Raw genomic sequence first — 12736 nt, forward strand, 5'->3', positions numbered from 1 at the left:
TGAAGCCTTAAAGAAGATATAATATTGATAGCATGGAACTGAGTCATGACACATTATGAAAAAAAAGTCCCTCCATTTAATTGGCACCTTAAGAAAAGTGTCTTTTGAGTTGAATAAAAGAAAAAAAGATCATTGTACTACTGTGGAGCTGTAAATGCATGCAGTGTGGAGTGTAAGTGCTTCCAGTGTGGAGTATAAGTGCTTCCCGCTGTACCACGGTGACCTTAGCTAAGCCTTGGATGATGCCTGGAAGGGTCTAGAACACCATTCCATCAGACCACGCCTTTGGGACCCCAGCAGTAATGCTTCTCGCACTGCATGGCATCCAGTTTCTCCAGGTCCTGTGGGGACAGCTCAAAGTCAAAAACTTGGAAGTTCTCAACAATGCGTTCAGGGTTGGTGGACTTGGAGATCACCCCAACCTCCCGCTGCAATGCCCAGCACAAGAGGACCTGAGAGGCTGTCTGGTTATACTTTGCTGCCACTGCTTGTACCTCTTGCTGCGGTATCAGATGCCCACTCCCCAGAGAAGTGTTGGCCTGTAGGTGTATGCCAGCTGACCGGCAGAAGCTCAAAAAGTCCCACTGGACCAGCTCTGACTGGTACTCTACTTGAAGCACTGCTGGTCGCACCTGGCACATGGTGAGTAACTCCTTCAGGTGCTCCTCAGTGAAGTTAGACATGCCAGTGCTACTGAGGATACCAGCTGAGTTCATCTTCTCAAGGGCCTCCCAGGATTGGCGCCGGCATTCTGGGTTAACCAGGTCATCACTTTTCCATCCCTCTATGCCTGGCCAGTGATTCAAGTAAAGGTCTAGGTAGTCTAGGTCCAGGGCCTGCAAGCTACGCTGGGCTGCACCTTCTGCCTCTTCACCATGGTCTCGTAGTGCCAGCTTACTGGTCAGGAAGATGTCTTGGCAGGTTAAGCCATGCAGGGGAAGGAGCTCCTTTAAAGCTTTTCCAATGTCTGCCTCATTACTGTAGACAGCTGCTGTATCAGTGGAGCGGTAGCCACATCGTAGGGCCACATCCAATATGCTGTAGATGGTACTATAACCCTGGATGCGGAAAGTGCCCAATCCAATGTGGGGCATCTGGATGCCATTGTTAAGAGTGACACTCTCCACGACAGGTCAGCTGTGTAGTACTCTCAGCTCTGTGCTTGATGTTGACGTGTTCTAGAAATTGTAGTGCCCAGGGCTCCTGCTAACCAGGTTTCCTGGGACAGAGCTCTTTCCCTAAATCTGTTGTGATGCATTGGCACAATTGGATACACACTTAACTACCACTATAAGTCCCTTGTAAGTGAGTACCTAGGTACTCAGGGCATGGGGTGGTAAGGGTAGGCCCATGAGGGCAGCAGCACTGATTGTGCCACCCTCTAGGGCCATGCATCCATATACACCCAGCACTTCCATTGCAGGCTGAGTGTCCTGGTGCAAACCTAAAACACAAACTCGACATGGCACACTGCCTGTGTTCCCTGTCTACCATACACTGCATTTACTACAGGTAAGTCACCCCTCTAGCAGGCCTTACAGCCCTAAGTCAGGGTACTTCATATTATATGTGAGGGAATAGCTGCATGAGCAATATGCCCCCACAGTGTCCTTGCCAAGCCTAGGACATAGTGAATGAACAGGGCAGCCATTTTAATACAGGTGCTGGACAAATATGAGATTCCCAGCTACATGATGGCCACCCTGAATCCTGGGTTGTTTGGTATCAAACGACTCCGAATGATAAATCCAAACTGGTGCCAGTATTGCATTTATCCCTAAATGTACCCAGAGGTCACTTTAGATGTGCCCCCTGCAAAAGCTATCTTAACTGGGATGGTTGCTGACTGGTCTTATCCAGCTGCCACCTCCAGGCAGCCAATATACAAACCTTGCAGGAGAGGCTTGTCTCTCCGGTTTGTAAGACAATGCCCTTCCTGGGTGGACTAGATAACCCTCCCTCCATCAGGAATGTGCACTGCCCTGGCAGTAAGCTTCAAAGGGCTTACCGCCCTTGAAACTCAACCCCCAAGCCTGCTGCTAGCAATCCCTTCCCTGTCACTGATAGGGGTCTTCCCCACCCCCCTCCCCCTCCACAGGTTTGTCCCCCCACTCCGGACCCACCCCCAACATACATGCACCTTCACGCACCATCATACACACTCATACACACACTCATACCCACATGCACCGACTCATGCATACATACATTCATACACACATCCAAACACACTGACATACATACAAGCACATAAGCATTCACACAACACAACATACACGCACTCACACATCCACACATGCACACATATACAACACGCATCACACACCCGCATTCACGCGTGCACATATATACAACACCTCCCACCCCCTTTCCCTGTCGGAGCACCCAACTTACCTGATTTCAGGGGGTCCTCTGTCCTCCAGCAGGAGACGGGATGGGGCGCTGCTACCAGCAGCAGCGTCCGCCAGCAGAACACGGCCAGGACGTATCATGTATCATTATACCGTCAGCGGCGGTCTACTGGGGTGGCGCTGCTGCTGGCACCAGTGCCACCTTACCGCCATCCGCCACCATGGCCGCAGCCGGAATTCCATTATCCTTATGGCGGAATTCCGGATTACTGTCATATTATGGCGGATGGCTGGTAGCCACGGCAACGGTCTTTTAGCGGCTGCCGCCACGGTGGTAGGCGTTTTTTACTGCCAATGTTATAATGAGGTCCAGTGTTTCAACAAATATCAGTTGTTTGTGGCAGTAGGGTGCCCATGTCATAATAGGGATGGAGTGCTAAATTTTTGGAGTTGAGGGTGCACCTGGCTTTACTGTTGAGGGAAGGAGGGAAAGAGCTAGGTGGCTGGGTTGTAGTTTTAGGTTGGGGCAGAAAAACTCATCAGAGAAGAAGTTTTCTAAATGTCAGGAGATGTTTAGACTTAATATTTATTGGGCTACTGATTGAAAGTCGCAGTTTAAGCGGGGGTGGGAGGTTGCCCGATTGATGAATATCTGAGGAAAGGATGCAGAAGAATGGATACTGGTTAAGGGGCAAGGGCAGGGAGATGGAACAGACAGGGAAATAGAGGGGTACATTTTTGGAGTTGGGGACAGGAGGCTCAAGAGAGGGGAAGGTCTATGGTTTGTTTAAGGGTTAGGAAAGTTTGATCATGCATAATTATGTTTAATGAGGTTGTGTAAGTAGAATGAATAAATTAATAAAAGAACATTTCTACAGCACAAAGAGCTGCTTCCAAAGGTATGGTCTGCTAATTATACATTATGATGTGCACCTGTCTCATTAAAGTTGCCTTTTTCACATACACTTGGGGGCATATTTGTACGACGTTTGCGCCGAATGTGCGTCAAAATTTTTTACGCACATTCGGCACAAACCTTGCCCCATATTTAAACTCTGACGCCCGACCCCGCGGACTTCAAAATTCCACTGTGTGCGTCATTTTTTGAAGGCGGGAAACTGCCTTGCATTAATCACATGCAAGGTAGGCATTCCCTTCCAAAAAATGACTTTAAGGCCTGTGTGCCTTATTTACACCCTAGCGTCATTTTGATGCACAAGCGGGGTGGGCCTTAAAAAACGTTGCACTGCCTGATGTGCGCCATTTTTTAACGCCTGGGTCAGGGCAGGCGTTAAGGGACCTGTGGGTTCGGAAGGAGTCCAGAGGTGCCCTTCCCTGCCCCCAGGGACACCCCCTGCCACCCTTGCCCACCCCTGGAGGACACCCATGGATGGGGGACCCATCCCAGGTAAGTACAGGTAAGTTGAGGTAAGTATTTTTTATCATTTTTTAAAGTGGCATAGGGGGGCCTAACTTGGGCCCCCCTACATGCCACTGTGCCCAATGACCATGCCCAGGGGCCAGAAGTCCCCTGGGCATGGTCATTAGGCAAGGGGGCATGACTTCTGTCTTTGCTAAGACAGGAGTCATTTCAATGGGGCTTGTGCGTTAAAAAATGGCGCAAGTCCGGTATGAGGCATGATTTTTGTCTCAGACCTGACTTGCACCATTTTTTGACGCACAACCCCCATTTTCTGCTATGCCGGCGCTACCTGGTTTGAGTCTTTTTTTTTTGCTCAGACCAGTCCGTGGCGCTGGCTAACGTCATTCCTTAAATAAGGCGCCCGCATGGCGCGTAGGAATGGCGTTAGCCCGCTGTAAAATTTTTGGCGCACAACTGTGTCGGCGCAGTTGTGCATCAAAAAGTATAAATATGGACCTTGGTGTGTTCATTGGGTCTGCACTGTCTTAGCTACTGATGTGAGTAGACATTTTTTAATGTGGCTGCCTTAGCAGTTTTTGGAACTGTGATCTCTAGGATGCAGGAGAAGAATTGTCATAATTTGTAGCGAGGTAAGTCTTTGAAGCAGGATAAGATAAGAATGCAGATGTGTTGAGCTGAAGCCAGCCCAACAAATGTGCAGTAGAAGATACACAATTTTCACTAGGCACCCATGTTGCGATCACTAGCACATCTGGGAGAGGGTAGCATCAAATTAGAGTGTGAGGGAGTCTCTCTCCCCTTCCAGTGCATGATTCCTGGACAGGCAGATGAAGCCAGAGCCAGGTGAGCGGTGTGCAAAGTTTTGTAATTCTCATTGCTTCTTGAGGCGATGCAGATCCAGGTTGGCAACACTTGAGCAGTATCACAGAAACCCACCCACCTGACTAGTGTCGGGTGTGTGGCAGAGGCTAAGGGCCAGATGTAGGTACAAAAAAATTAGCAACTCGCAATTTGCGAGCATGTGCGACTCGCAAATTGTGTGTCGCTAATAGGAATGCAGGAACAATTTCTGTGGACAAATAGCGACTCGCACCCAGAGTCGCAACGCAGATAGCGAGTCCGCTGTCTGTGAGGTCGCTGTTTGCGACCGCGCAAAAAACGGACACGCAATTTGCGAGTGGGTGTCGCAAATTGCGAGTATCATGTAAATTGATTGCAGGTGCTGCAGAACACTCCAGAAACCACTCCAGAACACTCTGGAAACACTTCCTGGCACATGATGATGACATCACAGCCAGGAAGTTTACTAATACACCTGGGAGGAGGGAGGACCACACCCATTTTAAACTGCTGAACAGCCAACAGGAGGAACAGCAGCTACAATGGCAGAAACACCCAGAAAGAGGAAATTAAAATTCTCTGAGAAGGAGCTGGAAGTGCTGACAGAGGAATGCTGTCAGCACTATGATGATCTTTTTGGGAAGGCAGCCCTCAATGTGCCAGATTCAACAAAAAAACAAATCTGGCTGGATATACAGGAAAAGGTGAACTCCATGGGGGTCTGCCACAGGAGTGGGGATGAGATCAAGAAGAGGTGGTATGACCTCCGCTCCCGGACCAAGGAGAGGGTGGCTGAAAGGCTCCGGGAGATGAGAGGCACAGGAGGGGGACCATCATCCGTACCACCACCCACACCCCTGGAGGAAAGGGTGGAGGAGACCCTGGAGCAGGAGGCAGTTACAGGATTCGGAGATCTGGACACCTCTGAGCCCACAACATCAACCGGTGAGTACCATGTGATATGCCTGTACCCCCATAAATGCCATACCCCCACCCAACATGTACATAGGGGCATGCACAACCAAGATAGCTCCATCGCAGGGTAGCAAACACCAGAATGATGCATTATGGGCAATGTAGTCAAGTAGGCAGTCAATAGGCAAATGTTTATTAGGAAGTGTGCAACAGATAGTAGACACTGACAGTCTGTTCCCCATGTCCCACAGGTCTGCCACAAGACACCACCACCAGCCACAGCAGCCAGGTGCCAACAGTCAGCCAGCCCCATGAGGAAAGCACAGGAGCTGCCACCACTCCCACCTGCACCACCAACACCATCCCCTTGATGACTACACCTGCTGCAACAGTGGTTCCGGAGGCTGCACCAGCAACAGCCAGGAGTGCCACGGTACAGCTCACAGAACATCCACCGCTGCGCAGGCGACGCAGGTTGAGGAGAGCAGGGCTGCAGGCTGAGTCCGGGCGTCCATCCACCACCATGACCGAGGCACAACTGCTAAGTGGTCAGCGCCTGCAGAACCAAATGTTAGGGAGGATTAGTGGGGTTCTGCACCGCTTTGTACGGAGCAATGAGACCAGCATGCAGCAGCTCCATGCACAATTGGACGTCATAGGAAACAACACTGGGGACCTAGCCCTGTCCATGCGGGAACTGGTGGCTGGACTGCTGTCACAGAACGAGGGTGGGCGGCGCAGAGACCGCCAGCTGCTCCAGAGGCTGGACAGGATGGCTTCATCAATTAGCAGACTGGCAGTCAACACCACTAGGCTGTCAAGAAGGACAGTCGGCCTCCAAGTGGAAATGGGCCACTTTGCAGGGGATGTGGCAAGAGGCCTGGGCCGGATCACCCATGTGATCGATCTAATGGAGGCACGGCATGTGTCCAGGGGTACAGGGGACACCCCACAGGACAGCGAAGAGGGCTCCACTGTGAGCAGTGTCTCTGCTGGTGACACCAGGGTGCTCCGGAGTGGGAGTACCAGGCAGAGCACTGCAGAACAACCTGGGACCAGCCAGGCTGGCAGAGGCCGTCGTAGGTCATAGACTAAACCCTGTCCCTGATGTTGGGGCACATGACGGCAATGTGCCCCATGCATGGTTGGCTTTCTGAACTCCCTGAACAGTTTGTCATTGTAAATAGTTCAATTTCTGCACATATTAAATAGTTTTTTTTGTTCCACTTAACAAATGGAGTTTTTGGTCAATAGGTGAGTATTTTTGAAGTTGACACGTACCTTCCAAAGTATTGGGTTGCGATGTGTTGCCGTCTCAGTCTGCCTTGATTTGCGATGCTCCGATCCCCATGATGGCGATGTGATTGCTCCTGCTCTTCATCCTCAGAATCTGGGTCTGCAGGGGGAGAGGTAGCCCACGTCGGGTGGCAATATTGTGCAGGATGGCGCATGCGACAACAATTTTGAATGCTGTAATGGGGGTATACTGGAGGGCACCTCCACTACGGTGGAGGCATCTGAACCGTGCTTTCAGCAATCCGAAGGTGCGTTCAATCAGGTTCCTGGTCCTCTTATGTGCACTGTTGTATCGTCTCTCACATTCATTGCTGGGTGTTAAGTACGGAGTCATTATCCATGGCCGTAGTGCATATGCACTGTCACCTGTTGGGCACAAAAAGTACACTGTTAGAAAGTCCTGGTTGGTGTGCACATTGATCTGTGTCAATACATTGATCTGTGTGCATATACGAGGTGTATGCAGCTCTACCTAGGAGGTATCCGTCTCCAAACTCCCCACGTTCCAGGCGTTGGTGTATCCCACTGTGCCTAAATATGTATGAGTCATGAGTACTGCCTGGAAATTTTGCAACAATGTCAGTGATGACATAATGGGCGTCACAAACAACCTGAATATTGAGTGAGTGGGTACACTTTCTGTTGCGGAACAGATATTTCAGGTTTGCAGGGGGGCATATTTGAATATGTGTCCCATCTACACACCCTATGACATTTGGAAAGTTGGCAATCCGGTAAAAGTCCAACTTGGTGCTGTTAATTTCTGCCTCATTCCTGGGTAGGTATATGAAGTGAGACGTGTGTGAGTATGGCATCTAGGAATGCCCTGAGGAACCTTGATAGTGCACTTTGAGATACCCCACCTGCCACAGCAATGACCCCCTGATAGCTCCCCGAGGCCAAGAGGTGCAGTGAGCATAGCACTTGCGCATGCGTAGGGATGGCGCAGCCGCGCAGAGTCTGGCGTTCTAGCTGTGGTTTGAGTAATTCAATTAATTCTAGTATAGCTGCGCTGCAAAGTCGGTATTTGTCGTAGATTTCTTCCTCAGTTTGCTGAAAAAGAGTCTGCCTTGTTCTGTAAATCTGCTCCTGTCTCTGGCTCCTCCTCCTCCACTGCTGGGCTGCGTGGACTCTCCTCCTCACTGCTATCAGGTATATCTCCGCCATCTTGAGTAACCCAGATGCCTTCTGGGTCTCCTTTTATACTTTGGTAATGATTACCACTTGCTCTGAGTTAGTGGTAAATGGGACATGCAAACTGGGCTTTTTGCGACTAGTCGCAATTTGCGAGTTGCAATTGCATATGGTTTGCGACTCGCAAATTGTGACTTCCTATTTGCGGGTCGCAAAATGGGGTCGCAAATTTTGCGAGTCGGTAACAGCTCGCATTGCTTTTTGCGAGTCAGAAATGGGATTTTTGCATCCCATTTCCGATTTTCCGCAGTCACAAATAGCGATTCAGGCCATTTGCGACTCGCAAACCTTTGCTACATCTGGCCCCTAGTCTGTGGAGTTATTGCTAAGGAGATTTGACTTGTGATTGGTGTAGTGTCTTGCATGATTTAGAACAGAACCTTTCTGGCTCCCCAAGGACTCTGTATCAGTGTATGATGTAATTGCTAGACTAGAATGTAGGAGCCCTTGCTTTATAATGTTGGAGTTCACAGGTGCACACAGAGGAATAAAGACTTTTGAGGCCTAGTCATTTAGAAGGGTACCAGGCTGGGGAAGACGATACAATTGGCAATGAGATAGGGGATGAGTAACCCAAAGAAGAAAGTGCAGTCCTGGAGAGTTTGCCGTGGTCCAAGCAAACTGCTTGTGCGTGCCACTTATGCCTTTGTTGAAGTGCTGAGCCGACGGTTGGTGTATGTGGAGTCAAAGCGCAACTTCATCCGGTGTGCAGCATGTGAATGGAAAGACAGCTTCACAGGAAAGTCTACTCATCATTGGTCAAGATACTACCAAGATTATACAAAATGTACAGCACTGCCACGCAAAATAAAGCTATAAAACACACGGAGAGTTAACTCTGTTAACATGCACTTCCTAATCCACATTAACAACAACTCCACCCTCAGAGGTACACTAATCTACAGACCACCAGGACCACGCCCCACCTTCTGCGACACCATTGCCGACAGCATCTTCTCGCACGCCCTCACCTCCACAGACTACATCCTCCTCTGTGATTTCAACTTTCACTTAGAAAACCTACAAGACTACAACTCTACCTCCCTCATAGACAACCTCACCAACCTCGGACTCAAACAACTGGTCACCGCACCCACCCACTCAGCAGGGCACATGCTCATGCAATTTTCACAGCAAGCCAACACATAGCCTACACCCACACCACAGAACTCCTCTGGACTGACCACCACTGCGTCCACTTCTCCTTCACCAAACCCCCCACACACTACCATCAACACACCACACCCTACTGCATGTGGGACAAAATCCCCACAGAACGACTAAACTCCCAACTGGCCCACAACCCCCCCCACGCCAACGACCCCAACACAGGAGCACACAACCTCTCCAAATGGATCACCACCTGCGCAGACACACTAGCCCCCCTCAGAAAACACATCGCCACCCACAACATCAAGAATGCCCCATGGTTCACCTCTGAACTCCAAGACTCCAAGCGCAAATGCCGCCAAGCTGAAAAAATATGGCGCTTAGAACCTTCACCAAACAACTTCTCCACCCTCAACACAACCATTCGCACCCATCACCAACTCATACACACCACCAAAAGAGATCACTACAAGACACGCCTAGACAACAACTCTCAAAACAGCAAAGAACTCTTCACCATCATTAATGAACTTGCCAAACCAAAAGCCAGCAACATAGATCCCGCACACACATAGGTGGTCATTACAACCCTGGCGGACTGTGTTAAAGCTGCGGTAATACCGCAAACAGGCCGGCGGACAAAAAAAGGGAATTACGACCCTGGCGGAAACTGCCAACTAAGACAGCCACTTTAACACATCGCCCTCCACGGAGGTACAGACAAACAGCGCGGCGGTCACCGCCAACATACAGGCGGAAGACAATGTACCGCCCACACTATCACAACACACCAATCCGCCACCTTTTCCGGGGCGGATTCACCGTGGATAAAAACACGGCGGAAACAGCTTTTGCTATGGGAAAACGCTGACCTTAACACATCCCATCAGGACACCATGGAGCCGGAACTACAAATCTTACCTGCCCTTCCATTCCTGCTCATCTACGACCAACAGCGACGTAGGCGCAGAACATACCGGTGAGTACAGCACCTAGGACACAGGGGAGGGGGGAGGCAAAAGTTACGGGGACACCCACCAAACACCCCCGCCCCCACCCTCGCATATTACAACATACAAACTAATGCAGTCACAAAATCACAGTAACAACCCACAATCCCCCCGGAAGAATGCAAAGACAAAGCGAATAGCGGTCGAACTTTGTATTGTGCCAATATACTACTCATTAAAAAATATACGTATATATATATTACGAAATCTGTCAAAAATAAATGTACAATACAAGAAGTAGTGCAGATATGTACACAACAATGTCCGTGCACCAACAGTCCAAAAATGCATGGGCGAGGCCCACAGTAGATACCTGACCAAAATCCGAGAGAACACTGCTGGGGCATCAGATAGAAACAATACAGGCACCTCAGGTGGAAGGGAAGGAGGGGCACCTCAGCCACATGAATGCGAAGCAAGATCCACGACGGGGCTCCATGCCCATTGATCTATCCTGGGGAGTGCAAAGCCACAGTCTCTCAAGTCACTTCAGTGGGTGGCTTGCCACTGTGCCATCCTGGGGAGTGCAAAGCCACAGTCTCTCAAGTCTCTCCAGTGGCTGGTTTGCCACTATTCAATCCTGGGGAGTGCAAAGCCACAGTCTCTCAACTCTCTACAGTGGGTGGGTTGCCAACTGTACCATCCTGGGGAGTGCAAAGCCACAGTCTCTCATGTTTCTATAGTGGGTGGTTTGCCCACTGTGCCATCCTGGGGAGTGCAAAGCCACAGTCTCTCATGTCTCTATAGTGGGTGGGTTGCCCACTGTGCCATCCTGGGGAGTGCAAGGCCACAGTCTCTCAAGTCTCTTCACTGGGTGGTTCGCCCACTGTGCCATCCTAGGGAGTGCAAAGCCACAGTCACTCAGCGGTGCTTAGCCATGGCGGTCTTTGCCCTGTTCAGCGGTCTTCACCATTGCAGTCTTGGCCTTGTTCAGCGGTGCTTAGCCATGGCGGTCTTTGCCCTGTTCAGCGGTCTTCACCATGGCGGTCTTTGCCCTGTTCAGCGGTCTTCACCATGGCAGTCTTGGCCTTGTTCAGCGGTGCTTAGCCATGGCGGTCTTTGCCCTGTTCAGTGGTCTTCACCATGGCGGTCTTTGCCCTGTTCAGCGGTCTTCACCATGGCAGTCTTTGCCCTGTTCAGCGGTCTTCACCATGGCGGTCTTTGCCCTGTTCAGCGGTCTTCACCATGGCAGTCTTGGCCTTGTTCAGCGGTGCTTAGCCATGGCGGTCTTTGCCCTGTTCAGCGGTCTTCACCATGGCAGTCTTTGCCCTGTTCAGCGGTCTTCACCATGGCAGTCTTGGCCTTGTTCAGCGGTGCTTAGCCATGGCAGTCTTTGCCCTGTTCAGCGGTCTTCACCATGGCAGTCTTTGCCCTGTTCAGCGGTCTTCACTATGGCGGTCTTTGCCCTGTTCAGCGGTCTTCACCATGGCAGTCTTGGCCTTGTTCAGCTGTGCTTAGCCATGGCGGTCTTTGCCCTGTTCAGCGGTCTTCATCATGGCGGTCTTTGCCCTGTTCAGCGGTCTTCACCATGGCTGTCTTTGCCCTGTTCAGCGGTCTTCACCATGGCAGTCTTTGCCCTGTTCAGCGGTCTTCACCATGGCAGTCTTTGCCCTGTTCAGCGGTCTTCACCATGGCGGTCTTTGCCCTGTTCAGCGGTCTTCACCATGGCAGTCTTGGCCTTGTTCAGCGGTGCTTAGCCATGGGGGTCTTTGCCCTGTTCAGCGGTGCTTTGCCATGGCGGTTCTGGTACGGATATTGGTGTGTGGCATGATGATCTCCACACTGGACATTGGTGTGTGGCATGACGATCTCCACACTGGACGTTGGTGTGTGGCTTGACGTTCCATCATTACCCAGCGGGGCTGTGGGATTCTGGACCCTCATGGGCTGTGACTCCGGCGGTGGCGGTGGTCTCCTGACCAGTAACTATACTTGATCCCTCCTGGGCTATGACTCTGGCGGTGGCGGTGGCCTCCTGACCAGTAACGATACTTGAGCCCTCCTGGGCTATGACTCTGGCGGTGGCGGTGGTCTCCTGACCAGTAACAATACTTGAGCCCTCCTGGGCTATGACTCTGGCGGTGGTCTCTGGACCAGTTACGATACTTAAGTCCTCCTGGGCAATGACTCTGGCGGTGGCAGTGGTCTCCTGACCAGTAACAATACTTGAGCCCTCCTGGGCTATGACTCTGGCGGTGGCGGTGGTCTCCTGACCAGTAACGATACTTGAGCCCTCCTGGGCTATGACTCTGGCGGTGGTCTCTGGACCAGTTACAATACTTGAGCCCTCCTGGGCTATGACTCTGGCGGTGGTCTCCTGACCAGTAACGATACTTGAGCCCTCCTGGGCTATGACTCTGGCGGTGGTCTCTGGACCAGTGACGATACTTGGGCCCTCCTGGGCTATGACTCTGCCGGTGGTTTCTGGACCAGTGACGATACTTGAGCCCTCCTGGGCTGTGACTCTGGCGGTGGTCTCCTGACCAGTAACGACAGTGCTGGCGGTTGGGTCTAGACCACCGGAAATGATGGCGCACTTCTCCGCTGTGACACTCACAACAGGTTGGGGAGACTTCCTCGGGACCTTCCCCACCTTCTTTTGAGTTACAGATGACTCACCAATCGCCTTGGATCCC

At 51.1% G+C, this 12736-nt stretch overlaps 1 protein-coding gene across 1 annotated transcript; it reads right to left on the reverse strand.

The window, feature by feature from the left end:
- Positions 1–272: 272 nt before the first annotated feature.
- Positions 273–2492, reverse strand: LOC138301821 (glyoxal reductase-like). Its single transcript, XM_069242319.1, has 2 exons — positions 2395–2492; positions 273–1119 (listed from the first exon to the last, which is right to left on the reverse strand). Exons 1-2 carry the CDS (start codon positions 2490–2492, stop codon positions 273–275), a joined length of 945 nt encoding a protein of 314 aa, XP_069098420.1.
- Positions 2493–12736: the final 10244 nt, after the last annotated feature.

This window comes from Pleurodeles waltl, chromosome 6 (genome assembly GCF_031143425.1).
Source record: "Pleurodeles waltl isolate 20211129_DDA chromosome 6, aPleWal1.hap1.20221129, whole genome shotgun sequence".
Classification (NCBI taxonomy): domain Eukaryota; kingdom Metazoa; phylum Chordata; class Amphibia; order Caudata; family Salamandridae; genus Pleurodeles; species Pleurodeles waltl.

Bases quoted from the DNA above. Each gene is read 5' to 3' on its own strand.
- LOC138301821 (XM_069242319.1), bottom strand. From the start codon at position 2,492: ATGATACGTCCTGGCCGTGTTCTGCTGGCGGACGCTGCTGCTGGTAGC. The intron at 1,120-2,394 runs GTAAGTTGGGTG...TGTCGTGGAGAG, and splicing joins AGAGGACCCCCTGAAATCAG to TGTCACTCTTAACAATGGCA.